Source organism: Mustela nivalis (assembly GCF_964662115.1).
Source record: "Mustela nivalis genome assembly, chromosome: 1".
NCBI classification, from domain to species: Eukaryota; Metazoa; Chordata; class Mammalia; order Carnivora; family Mustelidae; genus Mustela; species Mustela nivalis.
Window position 1 is genome coordinate 83,697,039 of NC_139020.1, and position 22,514 is coordinate 83,719,552.

General features: G+C 35.3%; 1 protein-coding gene and 1 pseudogene across 14 annotated transcripts in view; both read right to left on the reverse strand.

Annotated features, from left to right (window-relative positions):
• IFT80 (intraflagellar transport 80) overlaps positions 1–22,514 on the reverse strand; it is a 125,284-nt gene that overhangs the window by 20,456 nt on the left and 82,314 nt on the right. For all 13 annotated transcript variants that reach the window (XM_082687568.1, XM_082687574.1, XM_082687571.1 and 10 more), the window contains 4 exons: positions 19,292–19,410; positions 14,873–14,947; positions 12,104–12,267; positions 1,285–1,349 (listed from right to left, as the gene is read on the reverse strand). In XM_082687568.1, coding sequence (XP_082543694.1) covers positions 1,285–1,349; positions 12,104–12,267; positions 14,873–14,947; positions 19,292–19,410 — 423 coding nt within the window. The remainder of the gene's footprint in view (positions 1–1,284; positions 1,350–12,103; positions 12,268–14,872; positions 14,948–19,291; positions 19,411–22,514) is intronic.
• LOC309842921 (alpha-ketoglutarate dehydrogenase component 4 pseudogene) lies at positions 20,984–21,392 on the reverse strand (annotated as a pseudogene). The gene has a single exon. The product of its transcript is annotated as an alpha-ketoglutarate dehydrogenase component 4 pseudogene (transcript).

Below are 22,514 nucleotides of genomic sequence, written 5' to 3' on the forward strand. Positions count from 1 at the left end.
TTATGTACTGATACAGAAAGATCTCCAGGAACAGTTTATGTGAGAAAAGCAACATACAGAGTTGTATGTCACATTTTTGTAAAAGAGGGGGAAAAGAACATATATCAGTTTTGTTTTTATATATGCACTAAAAAAGTTTCTGGAAAGAAAATGGAGTTTAATAATGGTTGCTACTGGGTGCCTGGATGGCTCAGTGGGTTAAGCCCCTGCCTTCAGCTCAGGTCATGATCTCAGGGTCCTGGGATCAAGTCCTGAATTGGGCTCTCTGCTTGGCAGGGAGCCTGCTTCCTCCTCTCTCTCTGCCTGTCTCTCTGCCTACTTGTGATCTCTGTCAAATAAATAAAAATCTTACCAAAAAGAATAATGCTTGTTACTTATTTGGTGGAAGAGAATTGTACTGATAAGAAACAGGTATAGTAGGGAGACTTTTTCCCTGTATACTTTATGCTTTTTTGTTTCTGAACCTTATGAGTTTACCTGTTATTCAAACTCAAACTAATAATTACAAAAAGAGGAAAATAAAATACAGACTAATGCTTCACTAGTGACATTGAACAATAAAGTTAAAAACATATCTAAACCTGAATATATCTCTTATTAGAATAAATAAAATGTGCTCCTTTATTTTAATGCTAAAAATCAAAAACCAATAAGCAACTTCAAGATCTTTTTGTCCTTCTATAGAATTTTTTTTTTTTCAGTTTAACTACAGTGTTAAAACCTAAAAGAAAATGCTGGCTAAAGACTGGTCAGTGGGAAAACTACAAATTGTTTAGAAAAGCAAAACATTTTTATTTACTGATAAGTACTAAAAGTTTAATCAACATAGAATATTTTATTAAAAAGCAGTAAATAGCCTTAATAAAGACATATAAATCAGATTATTTTATCCATTTAATTTGTATAAATAGCTTTCCATTACAGAGTTTACTAGTGTTCAGTCTTTGTGACATTTTTAGGCAAAATACTCTAGTAGAATGCAACTGGGTTTAAATATAAAACTGATTTCTAGGGGTGCCTTGCTGGCTCATTCAGAAGAGCATGCAACTCTTGATCTTGGGGTCATGAATTCAAGCCCCATGTGGGGTTATAAAGATTACTTAAAAATGAATAAATAAATTAAAACTTAAAAAATAAAAATAAAGTGGAGGATGAGGCAATTACTATAGATAACTTAAAAAATTAATTTCTATGTTTTTTGACTTAAAATGAAAACATTAATTTTAAAAAGTGGCTATTTTTAAACAGTGGCTATTTACATTAGAAGTAGCTAATGTCCATTACCTTATGAGAAAGAAGTTTCCCATCGCCTAATGGTTTTCCAGTTGATGCCTCAAAAAGGAAGATTACTTGAAAAAAAAAATTAAGCATGAGTTAACGTATTAAATTAGAATTTTTATCGGTAAACTTCAGTGTATTATTATATCCTAAGGAGAAATTATTTAACCCTTTAAACCACAGAGTATCTATCAGCATAGAAGAGCAGCAGCATCAAATTCCTACTTATCAATGGGGTTATATTTCTTAAAAAACAGTGGAACTGAATACTTCTTCCTAAAACATATTCCCTATTTAGAATAGTTATTAATGTAATGGTATGGTTTCACTCCTCCATAAGATCTACAATGTCAAGTCCAAATCTAGATGTAATTTGTAATTTTCAGAACTCTGATTTGGACAAATATAACATCAGACAATCATATTTCACAAAAGAAAAATGTGCCAAGTGTCTACTATAATACCAGGCAATGTGTCATGTACTGTTTAATTCTCTGGGGTCAGTGCACAGTTCCCTGTGGTATAATTAGTAGTTTGTCTGGTTTTTGTCCTGGGTTCCTTGCAGGGACCTTCAACAACCCTTGGAATTTCCTGAGTGATTAGGAATGTCTTAGTTATACGGGTGGGGAGACTCTTGGTGAGCCCCTATATAGCTTCAGAATAGGAGATGGTCATCAGAAAGCCTAAGCATATTCAGTTCCCTGAACTCTGGGGATAGGGAGATTGGGGGGTTGGAAATTGAGTTCAATCATGTGGCCAATAATTTAATTAATCATGCCCATGTAATAAAAATCCCATAAAAACTCAGGGTTGCTTCCTCATTGGTGAACATAACTGATATACTGGGAGGGTGATGTGCCCTGATTTCATGAGAAGGCATAGAAGTTCTGTGTTCCTTCCCAGGCCTCGCCCTATGTGTATCCTTTATAATAAAACTATAATTCTAAGTATAGCATCTTCCTGAGATCTGTGAGTCATTTTAGCAAATTATCCAAGTTGAGGGGGCCACCAGAGTCCCTGAATTTGTAGCCAGTCAGTCAGCAAAATGGGTTGGTCTGGGGCTCCCTGAAGCTTGTGGCCAGTGTCTGAAGTGAGGAAAGTCTTGAGGAGAACTTTGCCTTTAAGCCCTGGGGTCTGCCCTAACTCCAGGTTGTTAGTATTAGAAATGACTGCAATATACCAGTTAAGGTAAAAATGAAGTAGTAGGTGTCAGGAAGGGTGAGAATCACTGCAACAACCCTAATTCACTGAAACATGCGGTCTGGGAAGAGAAAGGATGAAAGAACAGGGGATGAGGAACCTCTGACTCTTAAAGGCAGCAGGATCACCCATGGTGTGAAACAGCAGCTAAGCTGCAATCAGCTGTGAGAGGTAAAAGTTACCTATGGAATTTTGAGATGATGGATCCATCTCCTGGGAAGCTGGCTCACTAGATGCATAAGAAAGTGCAAAATAATATGAAAAAGAGAAAATATACAATCCCATGGTTATTATAATCTGTAATAGATAAAATGAAAGTAAGAGATGGGCCAAATATAGATTCTGGACAGTCTCAATTACAGCCTCTGGTCCCAAGGCTCCCACTGAAAGAGTATGTTGGAGAAAATCCTGATTCTGGTTAGCCTGAGGTATAATGACTATCCTTAAGACTTCCCAAGGAAAAAGTTATGCTAAAAAAAATCATGAAAAACGCTAAAACGATTAGAGATAGACAGAGAGGAGCATCAAAGGCCTCATCCCAGCTAGATGAAAATCTAAGAAATGGGATGAATAAAACAAACATTGATGGGGTTAAAAATAAAAAAAAGAGGTTGGATGAACCAATGGGAAATCCCTGCTAGTCACCTAACATTGAAGGCCTTTAAACAAATCTGCTCTATTCATCCTAGTTTGGAGGAATTTGGAAAGCTATATGGCAAGAGAGCAAAAAGAAACCTCACCTCCAATTGCCTGGGGCTATGGTTCCCCAATTTAATTAAGAGGTGGTTTGATGAAAGGGTTTCTTGGCTCAACACTCTACTGGGGACACAAGGCCTTATGCACAGGAGTATGTAAAATGGCCAGGGAGTCCAAGAGAGAAATTTCTAGGACCTCTTGTTATGAGAGTCCCATGCACTGTGGTACCAAAACCCACTGGTGAAGTTATAGTGAGGACTAAAATTAAATTGGGAGAACAGAGAAAAGCAAGGGTTAATATGAGTAAAGTGAAGCTTGGATGAAAATTGGAGTGTTTAAATGGGCTTCATGTGAAGAGGCTGTGTCTCTTGAATGTTAATGAAATTGGGTATTGTGTCTGACTGAGGAATCCTTCCACTACCTAGTGCTGTAAAACTAAAACCTGTTGGCAAAGTCCTACTGGTAGTCAATTAGATTGAGAGATAAGAGAATAGAAGAACTAATGGATTAAGATGAACATTTAAATGAAAGTACACTTGAAGAAGCTTCATATGAAGCAGTTGTGTCTCTTTTACCTGTATGGGCTATAAGGACTGATATTGTGCCTAGCTGGGGAATATTTCCCCTATCAAATATTATAAAACAAAAGGCATGAAAAACCCACCTCTCCAACAATATTAACTAGACATACAAAATGGGAACCCATGGGACTGCCCAAACATAGAGGTCTTATACCAAATGGTACCAAACAGAAGCTGGAGTGCTAATAAAGATACGTTCTCTGTACAGCAGTCTCTGTGGAGTGTAGACTGAGGGGTGTGGGAGCACGTCCCAGTGATAGCTACTGGAACTCTATACAAGACAATTTCCATTTGGAGGAGCAATGACTAGTTTGCTACCAGACACTAAGTGAAACTGCCTCTGACTGAAAAACATAAAATAAGGATTATCTTGGGTGATGTCAGAGAAATGCTCTAAGAGGAAGGTAGCACTCAGGAGATTCTGTGATAGAACAGAAATGGTCTGAGCAGGAACACGCCATCAGGGCAACACATAGAGTTCCACAACATGTTCATGAGCAGGTAGCCCGTCTGCCTCAGGATTGACTCTGGAACCATGTGAGGACCTGCAGGATTCTACCATCACTCGCACAGAGCCTGTTAACAGCTCTCAACAGACCAACAAACAGCTGCTTGGCTTATGGACGGCAGTTCCAACAGGAACACAAGACACTGGGTTTGGAAGGCCACCACTCGGATCACAAAAGGTAAAAAAACAAATTGCTCAGTGAGCTGCACTGCACGCTGTTTAGCCGTATGTCTGGATTTTGACCTACTCACAGGCACTGCAATGGCTCGGCCATACGGTGCGGTGGATGGGCAGTGGAAGACTGGACTACGAACCGGGTGCTCTTCCAGGGCATGGCCATATGGAAATCACTGTGGAAATCTGAAGGGTGGTGCATTCAAACAGGCCATGTCAATGCCCATCAGAAGAACCCTCTTCCAGCATCAGAAGATGTTTACAAATGGTGAGCAGACACCCAGGTGTGCCACTTGAGGTAGCCACTGGGTGAATCAAGTGAGTGGACTGAAACAATGCAAGAGGGGTTGACTCTAGACATATTCCTTTTGCATCTGTGGAGGCACAAAATGCCAACAGGAACTGTTGTCTGCTAACAAGAGAGATTTAGGGACTGCAGATGGCTATGGGGAGGTTACTTGGCAGGGAGTCGTTGTGCACAGCGGCAAGTCCGACTGATGCCTGGAGCACTGGGGACTACAAGTGGGTCCTGACAGAAATGGACATTGACTCTGGGCTGAGCTTTGCTTACCCGGTGGTAGAGGCAAAGGTTCAGAGTACTATGGAAGAACCGGAGTAGAAGGTATTGCACTGAGCTGGACCACTGAGTCACATTTCTTCAGACCAAGGAACACACTCTACAGCCCATCATGCCCAACAATGGGCAGAGACCCTTTTTGAGAGTAATAGTTTGGCAAAGAATTAGAATGGGCAATGAAAACAATGGTATTTTTAAATGGGGAAAAAGGTAATATAGGCATGAAGAACTAGCTTATAAGACTTCATGAGTGGGTACTGACACTCAACATGAAGGGAGCAAAGGGTATGTTCACACTAAATTCCTCTGCAGTTTCAGTGGAAATAAGGAATAGGGGGTGAGGAAGATGCTAGCATGACTATGCAGTTATTCCCACAAAAGGAGAATGCTGGTATGATGGCTATACTTTTTCCTTTCTTTCCCATATCACCTCAAATTTCTTTTTTTTACTAGATACAATGGTCTCAGGACCAAGGTTACAACTACAATTATCAGAAGCAGAAATGATTCCGAGGCATGAAACTATCTGTACTTTCAACTTTGAGGTCAGAATTTCCAAGGACCTGAGGTAATGGATTGTGCTTCCACTCCAGCTGGTAAATATCAGGTTAAATGTGAATGCAGCTATCCTGCCCAGTAGTAGAGACAGCCCACTAGTTCTTTATAAATGGAGAGAAGGAGAAATAGTATCTGAGAATAAAAGAATGACTAAATGGGTATGCAATGGAGGAAAACTAATATTTCATTAATGCTTCAAAAGAGTCTCCAAGCAAAAGCTGATATTATTTGTTTTTCAAGTATAGTTAGCATACAGTATTATATTTAGTTTCAAAGAAATAAATAAATGTTAAAACTGATATTACTTCTTAGCTCAAGTATACCAGATACCTAAAAAGGTGAATGAAGCCAAGGAACACCTGGGTGGTGCAGTGGTTAAGCATCTGACTCTTAGTTTTGGCACAGGTCCTGCTCTCATGGTTCATGAGATCGAGCCCTGCTTTGGTCTCTGCACTCAGTGTAGGGTCTGCTTAGGATTCTCTCTCCTTCTCCCTCTGCCCCTCCACCTTGTGCTCTCTCTCTCCCTTAAAAAAATTAATAAACCTTTACAAATTAAAAAAATGAAATAAATAGAAAGGTGAAGCCAACAAGGCACTCATTTCAGACCTAAAGACACATGCACATTGAAAGTGAAGAGATGGAAAAAATTTTATGATGAAAAAGGAAGTGAAAAGAAAGCTGGGGTAGCAACACTTATATCAAACAAAATAGACTTTTTTTTTTTTTTTTAGATTTTATTTATTCTTCAGAGAGAGAGGGAGAGAGAGCGAGCACAGGCAGACAGAATGGCAGACAGAGGCTGAGGGAGAAGCAGGCTCCCTGCTGAGCAAGGAGCCCGATGTGGGACTCGATCCCAGGATGCTGGGATCATGACCTGAGCCGAAGGCAGCTGCTTAACCAACTGAGCCACCCAGGCGTCCCCAAAATAGACTTTTTTAAAAAAGACTGTAACAAGAGACATTACTACATACATTACTACATTATGCTACATATGCTACATTATTACATAATGATAAAGGGAACAATCCCAACAAGAAGATATAACAATTGTAAATATTTTTAAAAGTTGTAAATATTTATGCACCTAACCTGGGAGCACTCACTACATAAAGCAGCTATTAACAGACACAAAGAAAAAATTGATAGTAATACAATAATAGTGGGGGACTTTAATACCCCACTTACATTAATGGATAGATCATCCAGACAGAAAATCAACAAAGTAACAGTAGCTTTGAACAACATATTGAACCTGATGAATATAACAGATATATTCAGAAGATTCCATCCAAAAAAACAGCAGAATACACATTCTTTTCAAGTGCTCATGGAACATTCTCCAGAATAGATCATATGTTAAGCTACAAAACAAGTCTCAACAAATTAAACAGGACTGAAATCATATCATGCATCTTTTCCAATGACAATAATATAAAACTAGAAATTAATCAGAAGAAAAAAATCTGGAAAGAACACCAAGAAATGGAGGTTAAATAGCATGTAACTAAATAATGAATGAGTCAACCAAGAAGTCAAAGAGAAAATAAAAAAATATATAGAGACAACTGAAAATACAATGGTCAAAATCTTTGGGATGCAACAAAAACTGTCCTAAGGGGTAAGATTGTAACAGTATAGGCCTACCTCAAGAAGCAAGAAAAATCTCAAACAACCTAACCTGACATAGAAAGGAGCTAGGAAAAAAATAAATGAGCAAAGCCCAAAGCCTGTAGAAGGAAATAAATAATAAAGATTAGAGAATAAATATATGAAATAGAGCCTAAAAAAACCAAAACAATGGAACAGACCGATGAAACCAGGAACTGGTTCTTTGAAAAAATCAACAAAATTGATAAAACTTTAGCCAGACTCATAAAAAAAAAAAAAAAAAAGAAAGAGAAGATTGAAATAAATCAGAAATGAAAGAGAAATAAGAAGTGACACTACAGAAATACAAAGATTATTAGAGAATATTATGAAAAATTATATGTCAAAGATTGGACAACCTAGAACAACCTAGAAGAGAGGATCAATTCCTAGAAACATATAACCTCCCAAAACTAAAGCTGGAAGAAAGAGAAAACTTGAATAAACTTATTAATAGCCATGAACTTGAATCAGTAATCAAAAAACTCCCCCAAACCAGAAGTCCAGAACCAGATGGCTTCACAGGTAAATTCTACCAAACATTTAAAGGTTGTTAATACCTATTCTTCTTGAACAATTAAGAAAAAATAGAAGACGAAGAAAAGATTCCAAATTGACTCTATCAGTTCAGCATTATCTTGATACCAAAAACAAACAAATACACTATCAAAAAAAGAGTATAAGCCAATATCTCTGATGAACATAGATGCAAAATTCCTCAACAAAATATTGGCAAACTGAATCCAACAATACATTAAAAAAATTATTCACCACAATCAAGTGGGATGTATTCCAGGGATGTCAGGGTGGCTCAATATTTGCAAATCAATCGATGGAAACCACATTAACAAGAGAGAGAATAGAAACTCTATGATCATTTCAATAGATGCAGAAAAAGCATTTGACAAACTACAACATCCATTCATAATAAGCTCTCAATGAAGTAAGTTTAGAAGGAAAATAACTCAACATAATAAAGGCCACATAGGAAAAAAACACTGGCTAACATTACTTATTTTAGAGAGAGAGTACACTGAGTGTGGAGGGGGGCAGAGGGAGTGAGAGAGAATCTCAAGCAGACTTGGTGCTGAGCATGGAGCCTGAGGCAGGGCTCAATCTGACAACCCTGAGATCATGACCTGAGCTGAAATCAAGAGTCACACGCTTAAGCAACGGAGCCACAGGAGCCCCCAAACCAGAAGCTTTTTTTTTTTTTTAAATTTTCGGCATAACAGTATTCATTATTTTTTCACCACACCCAGTGCTCCATGCAATCCGTGCCCTCTATAATACCCACCACCTGGTACCCCAACCTCCCGCCCACCCGTCAATTCAAACCCCTCAGATTGTTTTTTAGAGTCCATAGTCTCTCATGGTTCACCTCCCCTTCCAACTTCCCCCAACTCCCTTCTCCTCTCTAACTCCCCATGTCCTCCATGCTATTTGTTATGCTCCACAAATAAGTGAAACCATATGATAATTGACTCTCTCTGCTTGACTTATTTCACTCAGCATAATCTCTTACAGTCCCGTCTATGTTGCTACAAAAGTTGGGTATTCATCCTTTCTGATGGAGGCATAATACTCCATAGTGTATATGGACCACATCTTCCTTATCCATTCGTCTGTTGAAGGGCATCTTGGTTCTTTCCACAGTTTGGCAACCGTGGCCATTCTGCTATAAACATTGGGGTACAGATGGCCCTTCTTTTCACTACATCTGTATCTTTGGGGTAAATACCCGGGAGTACAATGGCAGGGTCATAGGGAAGCTCTATTTTTAATTTCTTGAGGAATCTCTACACTGTTCTCCAAAGTGGCTGCACCAACTTGCATTCCCACCAACAGTGGAAGAGGGTTCCGCTTTCTCCACATCCCCTCCAACACATGTTGTTTCCTGTCTTGTTAATTTTGGCCATTCTAACTGGTGTAAGGTGATATCTCAATGTGGTTTTAATTTGAATCTCCCTGATGGCTAGGGATGATGAACATTTTTTCATGTGTCTGATAGCCATTTGTATGTCTTCATTGGAGAAGTCTCTGTTCATATCTTCTGCCCATTTTTTGATATGCTTGTCTGTTTTGTGTGTGTTGAGTTTGAGGAGTTCATTATAGATCCTGGATATAAACCTTTTGTCTGTATTGTCATTTGCAAATATCTTCTCCCATTCCGTGGGTTGCCTCTTTGTTTTTTTGAGAAGCTTTTTTAAAGATAAAAGCATTCCATCCTTTTGCTGATTGCACATATTATAAAGAGATGGAGGTATAGGGATAGATTTGTCTACTTCTTTCTATAACTAACTGTAAGTGGCCATGAACTATGGGAGGCTTGGATCTGTATTTAGTGTTAATATGTAGCAAACACTGGTAGAAAGAACCAAGGAGCTGCCAGCCTGAAAGAGCTGCTTCTAAACATAAGAAACTGCTCTCTAACTTCTCTCCCCATACCCAGATATTTGTTCCAAATAGCCACCCACACTAATATCATTGCATATCTGTGCAAGTGTTTAAGGAGAAGGAAGCCAAAAGCACTAGTACCTCTATACTTAATTGGTCACCCAAAGTGGTAGAATACTGTACTCAGTGCAAGAATCCTACTTATAAAGGAGCTCCCAAATTAGGAAGGCACCATTGGTTTCATATGGAATGGTCCCCCCACTTGAAGGAACATTTCTTAGGTTAATGATTCTATGCACTTCAATTTGTTTTCTACTGTTAGCATATACCTCTATTTAGCCATCAATGAATACTAGTTTCTTTTAAAAGGAACATATGAAAAATCTGTTCCTGCTCATTTTATATCAGTTGACAACAATAATTTTATTCAGGTATTTTTGAGTTTCTGTTTACAGTAAAACAGAATTGCACGATCATCTGCAACAATCAAAATTAAAGTAAAACATAATTTATTGGCAGATAAACCCTTCTTTCTGAAAATGTAGATAATTCTTTCTAGCTCTAAAATTCTATGAATTATCAAAGAATTAACAAATAACGTTTCAGATGTGAATTAAATATAGAAAAATTCAGAATAAGGTATATTTAGTAGGAAACATACACTTTATTATATAGCCTCTATCTGAAATCTGTGGTGTTGAACAAGTAAAGACAACTAACTCATGATGATCACTAGGATTTTTAAATTTAAGTTTACTGAAGACAAAACTCTGACTTCCAAATTATTATTATCAACAATTACTTAGCCATCTTAAATGCGTCTGCTAACCAGATAGTATCTTATTTGATTCTCTTTTTTAGCCAGAAAGGAAGTCCTTCAGAAAACAAAGCAATCACCAAATGTCCTCTGTCAGAGAAGGTCTAAGGCATGAAGAGATAAAAGCTCTATTTAGGAGGATTATATTTCAACCAGCATGAGACATGATGTTACCTGAAAATACTGAAAATTAAACAGCGGGACAGTAGCTCCTGAATTAGGTCTTTCATAGCATGGACTAACAAAATTACCCTTCAGGTCAGTTCTTTTTTCTTTTAATAACACATCACAGTGACAAACAAATGTTTAGCAATATGTATCAATAGGGAAAAATAATTATTTAATATTTTTCCACTAAGATTTAGGGATAACTCACTCTCTCTCTTATCTCATTGGCTCTACTTCCTCTCACCCATCTCTAAATATTGATGCGCTCAGGTTTTGGTCCTTTTCTCTGCCTATATTCATTTCCTAGGCGATTTCATTCAGTGCCCTGGCAGCGTCTGTACACCAGTGACTCTCAATTTATATTTCTAGTCCCCAACTCTCTCCTGAGATCTGGCCTTGTCTATCTTATTGTTTACTCTCCATTCCTGCTTGAATGTTCAAGAAGCATTTAAACTTACCGTGACCAAAATAGAACTCTGTATGTGGACTTCCTCTAACCTTCCTCCTTCCCCGTCTTCTATCTTATTCATCCAGGATAAAAATGTAGAATACTATGCTTTCCTCTTCTTTCTGTCTCTCTCATGCCAATATCCTTACCACGGCCAAATTTTTACATGACCTTTCTCTCTGTCCTCTCCTCCCACACTCTACCTTGACCTAGGACCCCTGGCAGTTCCTTTTACATGCCAGTTATTCCCATCTCAGAACCCTTGCACTTACTTGTCCTATAGTCATTCCCTGTCCTGTCCCACCTCCAGCATACTCTATTATACCCTCATCCTGCATTTTCTCCACAACACATATCATTAGCTGACAACCCATTACATACTTGTATGTTCATTTGTGAGTCTTATTCACTGTTGTATCCTCAACTTCTAGAAAAATACCTGGTATGTGGCAAGTACTCGGTATTGGATGATGTTGCTGTGATATAGCAATGCCCCAATAAAATGGTGTCTCTGTATGATGGAATTCCAAAACACCTTACATACTTATATCAATTTACAAATATGTAGTCTTTATTTTTATATGAAAATCTTAAATTATTCATAACTGTCTTCTAATTCAGTAATTTAAAATAAATTTAAAAATATTTCTAAAAATATAAGTATATATAAGTAAAATACACTGTACAATGAAGCACAGTATTTACTATGATACCTAATGAAGAAAAAGGGAACATTTTAAAAAAATCACTAAATTTAAAAATTAACAAACATTTTTAGGACTCACAAATTTGAACTCAATCTCTCTACGAACAGCTACTAAATATATAAGGATTTATTCCTTACCAATAAGCTTTGATGTCGTCACAATGTCTATCAATCAATTGGGTATAATATGACTCTAGTTCTTTAATTAATTCACACTTAGGACGAATTAGGAAGCTCATAATTCTTTCATATAAAGTTAACATACTAGTAGATGAGAAAATAAAAGCTAATTTGAGGAAATTTTACACTGTTAACAAATTTCATGGAAAATTATAAAAATGCACTTACTTTTTTCATCAGCTTTGTCTTTTATTGCAATGGTATCATTACTCAGAGACACAGTCTGTGCATTCAGAATATCTGTTCTCATTCCAGGAAATTTTGGAGAAGAAATGAAGCGGCCTTCATAAGAATATAAATAGATACCACCACCATCTACAAGAAGAAAATGTCTAAAAAAAAAAGAATAAAAATACATTCTCAAATAGAAGCTTACTATATTTTCATTTTTAAACTGGAGAAGAAGTTTATTCTTTGGAAAAATCTAATTTTTTTTCCTTTGAAAATTTATGGCTTTGTAAAAAACAATTCAAACAATAAAGCAAAAGCAAAAGATCTCTAGCAATCCTCTCTCTACAGAGGTAATTTAGGACAAAGTATAGATATATTATAATTTTATTTTATTAACTCATTCCTGATGGACATTTATTTCAAATTATTCATTGTTTTAAAGAATGACTATAAACATTGTTTTAAAGAATATCTATACACATTTTAAAGAATGTATAGACATATCTCTGTATGTCCATTTTACTTATTTCCTTAGTATAACTTCTAGAAATATAATAATTGGCTCAAAGGGCATATACTTATAAATTTTTATTTTGTATTTTTAAATTGCCCTTTAAAAGGTTTTAATAATTTACACTCATATTACTGCCATACTGAAGTGCCTGATTCCTTGACGCTGGACGCAGTATTACTTTTTAAAATCTTATGTTCAAAACTGTAAAACCCTTGATTCAGAACTATTTCTTGATTTAGAAATTGCTAAGTGTTCTTTCTTGCCTTGGAAATGAATACATGCATTTTAATTAAATTAATACTTGAGTACTGGTATGTAGTTTAATTGAAAGGTTTGGCCCTTACACATTAATTTATGAAAACAATATTTGCTAATGTTGACAAAGTAACATCATATTAGTATATATTTTTTCTTTGTTTCAATACTAAAAACTTTTTCTCTCCTGAACAAGACATTGTGTAAGCTTTTAACATTCTTGTGAGTAACACTGTGTTTCCAAGGGTAAACATTTCTAAATGTAGAAATAGGACAAACATTAGGCAGTAAGTAAATTATTCTTTAATTGCCTAATCAGTTATGCCATTAACATATGCCTTTACTAAGAGCATACTCAATACACTAATAAGTAATGTATAAATAAAATTTATTTGGCACTGTTCAAGTAAAAAGAATTTCAGAAATATGGTTTTTTAGATAGCTGACATCTTATCTTTTAAGTGGAAAAGATGTCTTTTTGTTTTAAAAATGTATGATATTACAAGATAATATATTTCAATTTCACTAAACAAATGAGACAAAATTTGACAGAATTTTTCAACTCTCAAGGTCATCAATGTGATGATTATCTTCTTCAGTAACTGTTTAACTGACAGCTTTGGTACTCATGAGACTCTCTTGGTGCATCAAAATAATTAAGCTATTCAGCGATACAGTTCTGTGCTTTTTGTTTTCTCTAGGCTGCCTTACCAGGCAGTCACTTTTCTTCTTATCCTTGTGCCAGCCTCTCACAGCCCACCAGCATTCCTCTTCTGGCTTGCTATTTATAAAAGCTGGGGGTTAGAAAACCTGGTAACAACACTATTAAGAGATTGCCTAGGTGTGAGTAAAGGAATGAGGAATAAAATATATGGTTTTAGTGCAAAGATTTCATGGGTAGCTATTTTAGGCAATTGCTGATTCTATTTTCAAACTTTATTTCTGGTTTTGTTGGGTTGTAGCTTCCTAAGACTGACCTTTGATTCAATCGGATATCACTGTACTCGATAGACTGATTGATGATAGTTTTCATGGAAAAGTGTGGGTTCTTGAGGAATAGCTATTCCCAATTTACTCCAGTTTGTTGGCCTGGAGTTTCATGGTCCTGCATACACCAAAGGTGTGGGTAAAGAATATTATTTTTCAAACTTCAGATCACATTCATGTAGTGATTCATAAAATCAATGTGTTTCAAATATTTAAAACCAAAAGTAAGAACTGAACATTATAAAAAATAAGGATCCTGAGGTCAAAACGACCTTATAGTAATTCCCCCATTTCTTTCATTCTTTATTTTTTTTAAAGATTTTATTTATTTATTTGAGAAAGAGAGAGAAGGGGACATAAGAGGGGGAAGGGACAAAAGGAGAGGGAAAAGCAGACTCCCCACTGAGTGCAGAGCTCAACTTGGGGCTTGGTCCCTGAGATCATGACGTAAGCTGAAGTCAGAAGTTTAACCAAGTGAGCCACCCAGGCACCCCAACTCACCCGTTTCCCTCTCATTCTCTCACATCACTACTTTGATATTTACTTATAATAAATTTAGTCTCATCATTCTTAATAAATTAATTCCTTTTATATTTCTCAATTTAAATTTTTAGTATAGTAAATGATGAGATATATAACCTATATATAACCTCCAAGAACGTTTTTTAAGAGTATAAAGAGGGGTGCCTGGGTGGCTCAGTCAGTTAAACATCCGAATCTGGATCTCAGCTCAGGTCTCGATCTAAGGCTCATGAGTTCAAGCTCCATACTGGGCTCTACACTTTAAAAAAAAAAAAAAAAAAAAAAAAGTTAGAGAAATTCTGAGACCAACAAGTTTCAGAACCACTGACCTAATAGCTTATTCTCACTTTTCCTTTAAAATAAATAAAAACAGATTGATCCCAAATGACTAATATACCATTCTGTAAGTGCATGCTTTAAAGAGTACTTTACTGCAATCTGAAATATTTTAACCCCATATTCAAGAGCCAAACATGATAAACAAATACCTTTCTGCCTGCAGAATTAAACTAACAGTTCCTTCTTTAAGATCAAATATAAGTGGCGTATTCCAGTTCTTCGTACTAAAAGATAAATAAAATGGATATTTATTAACTTTTTAAAAAACCAAATACTCTTTAATAAATAGATAAGTATTCACTTTAAAAAGTATTATCAGTTTCACCATAACTGTATATATTTCTATTATAGGACTAGGCACATTGTTCTGAAATCATTCACTTACATGGCTGTATCCCTGACTAGAAATCAAACTCCAGGTAAGTAATAAGTATTCAATAGTAAATGTTCAACAAATGTTTATTCTAGATATTACAATATGTGAATTGAGGAATCCTAAGTACATATTCTGTCATTTATTAGCTCTGTGATTTGGGCAAGTCATCTTACGTTTCTCATCTGATAAAGTAATAAAGTAATAGTATGGCTCCAGGAAGAAAGGACACATTTTTGGCTAGCCAGATCAGGATTAGCGATCTGGTCGCACCACCTGTCGGCTATATGATCTTAATCAGCTTAATCTTCTAATAATCAGTTTCCTTATTTGTAAAATTAAGATAATGGCAACTCACCTAAAGTGCCTAGCTAACTGCCTTTTATATAGTAGATCTTGAACAAACAGAAACTATAATAACAATAATGAATATGAGCATTTTTCCTGCAGGTCTCCCAATGTTACTGTTGGTCCAAATGAATTTTTCTGTGAAGCATTCTGTAAACTAAAATACTGTATAAATGTAAGTTATGACCATGCTTCTTGAATGAATGGATAAATAAATGAACAAATAACTCCTTTGGTTTCTACAGTGTAATATGATTCAAAGATAGGCAAGAGGGAGAGAGCATTTACAAACTGAAAACCCACCCCAAGTCATCAAAATTTCAGTTTAAAATGTTTTATTACTCTTATATATTCTGAATTCCTCTCAATTATTTTCATGAAACCAATTCTTTAAATCAGATTAAACCTTATATTCAGATCCAGAAAGTGTGGGAAGGGGAAGGCTACAGTAAGTGGGCACACTGATGGGAAATTAATACTGGCTAATGCCAGTAAGTAAATGCATTTCAATAAGTAAATGTATGCACAAAGCAAAACAATGAATAAACTACAAATAATTAGTAAGCCTGGTGTTCGCAGGTATGATAGAGATTTGTGCTTTGTACTTTAGAAAAGATATCATAGCATGTTTCATTTATGTAGTCATTAGAATTAACCTTCTGTCTTTGATAATAGTGACTGTGAGGTTTGTTGTTTTTTTTAAGATTTTATTTATTTACTTGACAGAAAGGTAGAGAGCACAAGAAAGCAAAGTGGCAGGCAGAGGGAGAGGGAGGTGCAGACTCTACATTGAGCAGGAAGCCCGATGCAGGGCTCCATCCCAGGGTCCTGGGATAATGACCTGAGCTGAAGGCAGCCGCTTAACTGACTGAGCCACCCAGGTGCCTGATTGTGAAGTTTTTTAAATGTCCCCCTGAAAAATATCTGGTATTTATGACAACTGGGATATATATGTCTGCCCTAAGCTACACTGATGAATAGAGCAATTTTCTAAAAATTACTTGAATTCTAAATTCTAAAAAATTATTTGAAAAATCAAATGAAAATTTAACATAGAACTCTTATGTATTATTTACTTTTTCTGGAACTTCTTTTCATATAAAACACTATATTGCTTACACACTTGTTTTAAAAATTATATTTTTATTAATAAAAAGGGGTAACAGTTATCAAGAACTGGTGGTCAAACCCCAGCTCTTCCTTTAGTAAGGAAGTTTAGTAATTTGACCTAGGGTAAGTTACTTAAATAATCTGTATATCCTTTAGTTTCTTCATCTTGTAAAATGGAAGTAATAATAATACTCAACACCCTGGGTAAATTAGACCATGACCATAAAGACAATATAATAGTGCTCAATAAACAATAGTTGTTATTTAAAATACTAGTAGGTGTTCTGAAGCCCCTGGCTGGCTCAGTCAATAGAGGATATGATTCTTGATCTCAGAGTTTGAGGCTGAACCCCACATTGGGTTTAGAGTTTACTTAAAAACAAAATCTTTAATATATAAATAAATAAAATAAAAATGCTAGTAGGTTTTTTAATTTAATGAAATGTATTTTGGTGATGATAGGTCTCAGCACTACCTCATTCCCACTACCTGGTATTTCACTTTAATAAATAATTTTGTACCTTAGTAAATGTCTTGACAAGAGAGGGAAGGCATGTCTAAGTCAGAAAAGAAGAAAAGCAGTCTTATATTTTGCCACATATTAACTAATATATGAAAAGTAGAGTGACAAAAAAAATTAAATCATAACTGCCAAACTTTTCTTCAGTATTTTAAAAAGCAGTTTTTCTAATACAAGTAACACATGATACTAATCCTATGGATTCAAACATTACATCATTGCCACTAAAACTAGCAGAATAAACCCATCATTTGGGATGGTTAAGAGCCCTACCTTTCTTCAAACAAACCCTCAGTTGAAGAGATCTTCTCTATTTTTCCTCAACTCCATGAAAATTAATTATTCAAATGACTATGTGCACTAAGTGATTGTGAAGTTTCTTCACATTCTATAATCTCTCCCCTATATAGCAACTACTTAACTTGGTATATTTCTTGACTTTCCCAAGTCTTATTGTTGCTCCTTCTCATTCATATGAGAAAAAATTTTCTTATATTAAATTATATTAGCTTAAGTTATATTGTAACTTAAATTGAGCCACCTGTTTCTTTATCCCCTCTCTTCTCTGCTTCTTCCATTTAATTCTTGACTGCTGTCCTAAGTTGCAGATTCTGATTAGTAGCAGATTTACATATAGTGAGTGAGAGGTTTTTTTTTTTTTTTTAAAGATTTTATTTATTTGTCAGAGAAAGAGAGAGGAACACAAGCAGGCAGAGCAGCAGGCAGAGGCAAAGAGAGAAGCAGGCTCACCGCTGAGCAAGGAGCCTGATGTGGGACTCGATCCCAGGACCCTGGGATCATGACCCGAGCTGAGACAGCGGCTTAACCAACTGAGCCCCGAGTGAGAGTTTTTAATATATAGTTGTAGTAAGTATTGCTGTTAATCATTTTGGATACCTTTGTGTTGTGTACTACTGGGCTTAGGAATCCAAGATACCACTATACTTTGTTTTTTGATTCATTTATTCATCCAAGAATTTTTTTTATTAAGTACCTATACATGGTGAACACAGTATAGTGCTGGATACTGGGTGTACAGTTGTGAGTAAGACATATGTAGTCCTTATCTTCAATTTTATATTCAATGATTAAACTATAATCACATGATGTTATAAGCACAGAATGTAAAAAACAATCCTTAACTATTCACAACTCAGGAAGTTAACATAGTGGTGATTTGAGTTTCCTGGATAGTGAGAAGTCAGCTGGGGGCATGCTTAGAGCCAGCTTCTACCAACTGGCATATTTTCAGGAATTCTGCAAGCCAACTGTTTAACAGAGCTATTATTTAAAATTAAATTATATAAACTTATAATTAAGCAAATTATATTCAATACAAAGATAAGTGCTCCAAACCTATTACTTCCAGATGATCTTACTACATTTTACTATTATCTATGCACTTGAGATTATTTACATCTGTTGTATCTATACGGTGGCAATTCTATATAATAGCTCGCTACTGTGCATCTCTTTTCAATTCTGCTTTCAGTGACATCATACTGGTATCCTGAAATCAGCCTTGGTAGAAGTATTTACATTACAGAAATAGGCAAACACTGAAAAATCAGGTTTGTTTGTTTCCAGAAAGCTAGTTCAACATTCATCAGCACATACTGAGTTAGATTTTGAAAAATACCAAGTATATTTGTTTTAAGCACAAGTTTCTTGGGTGTACTGAAATTATTCCCGGCTTTCTAAAAAGCAGATTGAATATATTTTCCTTGATCATCTCTGGGCAACTCTGTATCTTCAGTATGAACATCCATGATTACCCTAGGCTAGAACACTAAGCCTGAATACCTCCTTGTGTCTCTATTGAACATCTTTTAGCCTGTTGTCAGGCTGCTAGCTGTTCCCTTTCTTCCAGTGGCTAGGTGGGTCCTTTTCCCAATACTTATCAGCTGTTCCTCCGAACTTTGAAATCAAGTTATACTAAATTCCTTAGGACTGTGAGTAAAGAAAGAGTAAACACTCTCAGAGAAAGTATTTTCTATTATAAAAATGATTATTAATCTCTGATGCACAACTTTATTAGATTTATTTTCATTGGTTATAGCTCATTTTAAAATCACTTCTTGATTGGGAGTAAGTTAGGATAAGCGAGGTTTTAAGAAAATTAAATTTAGAACCAAACCACGTTGATAGGAAAGGCTGAAAATAAATTTCCTCATCACAGACAAAACTCTGAATTTTTAAGAAATGCAAGATGCTTACGAGAACACATAACATTGAAGAGACGTTGAAACAACTAAGTGTGCGTAGTTCAGAGATGCTTTAATGACTCTATCACGGAATTCCAGTAAATCCACTGCATCATTAAGAACATTGCGAACCTAAACAAGGAAAAATGAAATACCAACAAACAACATTAAAATACATCAGCATTTTAATTAGGTAAGTGAGCAAGATTTTGAAGCATAAAATTCAATGCACTCTAGATTACCTAATCATATAAAAGAATTCAGTAGGAACTAGCCATAAGACAACATACTTGGTTTATATAAAAGTCAACTAAGAAAAGAAAGACATTAAAAAAACTTCTTAGAAATGTAGATTTCTAACCTGAAAGCCAATCTGAATGTCAATGTAGCAATGGAGAAATAAGGTGAAAAATGCTGTAACACTGAGATATAGTAAATAATATATATGGCATATAGGAGTTGGAAAGAGACTATATGATTCCTATCCAAACAGTAAGAATGTCTCTTTTTAGGGCTAGGTCTTACTTTAAAATTTAAGTTCTTATAAAAAGCGATATAATAATTTTAAAAAATCAAAATGGAGTGGTTGGTATTAGTAAAGCTGCACAGTGAAGAAGTCAAGCTGCACAGAGGGGCACAAGTATTTCCATATGTTAAAACATAGACAGACATAATATATAAAGAAGCTAAGTACCAACAAACAAATAAAAATTTTACTTATGATAGTCAAACCATTATAAAAGTAACAGAATAAAGTTCGCAAGGATTTTAACCCTTGGCAGTATCTGCTTACAACCCTGAAGTTGATAAACTATCTGCAACAAATTAAGAAAAACATCGAGCAAGCTAAATTTATCTAATCTCTTGTCAATACCAAAATGGGTCGGACATTGTAAAAGGTGGAAGTAGAGAAAAAGAGATTAATTGTACCTAGAAGTTAGAATTTTTAAAAATTTCCCTCAAAATGTTATCATCTTTCTAAATAAAATGTGACTATAGAAAAAGTATGGAAAAAAGTTAAAAAGATAAAGCCAAACTTCTTTTAAGTACTTCTTCAAAGCACTTATACCTATAAGGCATATTATATTTTTATTATCTGCTCTTCAACTCCCATCCCCAGAAAACTACCACCATGATAGACAACAAAATTACATATACATATATTCCTTGACCAGCAATCTTACTTCTAGAATTCTATTGCAAAGACAAATAAGCAAAATCATAAAATAACACACACATGAAATGCTGTAACTATCTATAGCTCTATTGGTAATAGCAAAAGACTGGAAACAGCCCAAATGTCTATCAGTAAGGGATAGACTGAATAAACTATAGCATACTCACAAAGTGGAATACTACATAGCTCCAAAAAGAAAGAAGATCTATAGAGTGATCTCCAGGATATAGTGTAAGGTGAAAAATGCAAGATGCAAAACAATGTGTACAGTATAAAACCTTTCATCTAATGAAGGGAAGGATATGAAGATATATGGATTTTTTTTTTTCTTAAATGAATACTTTAAATCAGTATATAAACAATTAGGTAAGCTTATGGAGAAGCTGACCAAGATACCTACACTGGGAGATGTAAGTATCTAAATTTCCAATATCTTATTTTTTTACATACTGTTTATTCAAGTTGTTTATTGTATAAATTTTCATGTGCCACATTAGAAGTCCTTTATTGTAAAGACCATTCTTTTGTCTGATGACAAACAGCAGCCATACTGTTAGTGATTATTCTGGACCTCCATGTTGGATAAATTCAATTTCTTCTTGAGATACAAGCTTCTTTCTGTATTTCTGAGGTAATATTTTCATTATTTCTGCAGTGTCTGGTGGACCCTGATGCATGCAAATCTGGTGATTTACTCCCTTTAGAATGCTGTGAAATTGAAGAAGAGTGAAATGATAGTCCTCCTGATCTGAAACTTCTGATACACTGGGTTTACGCTTGTCTCTTCTGTCAGAGTACCATATTAATGGAGTATGTAGCTTGACTACTGGAATGACCCTGCCAGCAGATGCCATCTTGCTGTCCATCATCACCTTGCGATGGGGCAGCTTCTGGGGTGCTTGCTAGGCACAGAAATAATAGGAGCTCTGAGGAGTTGGGGATGGGCCCTACCTGTGATATATGGATTTGTTTATGTTACAGAAACAAAGCAAGAAACACAAAACACTACTCATAACATATTAATTGATGTTGTTATTTTAAACTGTATTTTGGGATATAGTTTAATATATATGTGTGTGTGTGTATATATATATATGGTAAGATAGGCCAAAGATGGGACCATTTGAGCATTAAATAATGGTTCTCTAAAATATTAAAATCTACAAGTTTATAATGAAAACATCATCATCAACAACAACATTCATGGGGAAATCAACTCATTATTTGAAAATTGGTAAATTCAGAAAATAACTTTGTAACTATTTCACCTCAGAGTAACCAAATGGTTGAAAAGGCAGTGTCTCACGGAAGAACTTTAGCTAATAAATGTGTTAGGAAAGGTAAAATTACAAGATTACCATTTTGCAAATCCCAGTGAAATATGGTTCTAGACAAGTATTATCAATGGCTGTTAAAAATATTAAAGTAAAAGCCTAAAGAACTCTTCAGACTTTTTTTAATGATTGATGAACCAAGACTTACAATACCTGAACATATTAACCATAGCATCACTAAAAGAGAGCTAAGGTGACATATGTTGTCTCTTGATGTGATGCAACAGGAAGTCCACAGCATTGATTACGAAGTGTTCTTTATCCTTATCAAGGCTTTAAATCTAATAACCAGTTTACAGGAAATACAGGGGTTAGATGAACACATTAAGTGGAATCACACCATAGGAAAGCAAATGGGAAAAAGTGAAGAATTCAGCAGAACAAACCACCTGGCTTCTTAAGCAAATAAGAAAGAGAAGAAATTGTTTCAGATTTAAAAAGACTGAAGACACAAATCAACTAAATGCAAAGTGAAACTTTGTTTCCTGACATTAACAAATCAACCATATAAGTATGTATTCAGAAAATAACTGGAGAAGTGGGACCTGTTATCATAGAAAGATACATTGAGTAAACAACTAGAGAAATGTGAAATGCTACTATGGTTATGATAAAATAAACAGTTTAATCTTTTGGACACTTTTAAAAAGTCTTACTACAAAACAGCAATGTTGGACTATATTAAAGAAAAAGACACTGATATGTTTGCTTCACTCTTCAGTGAG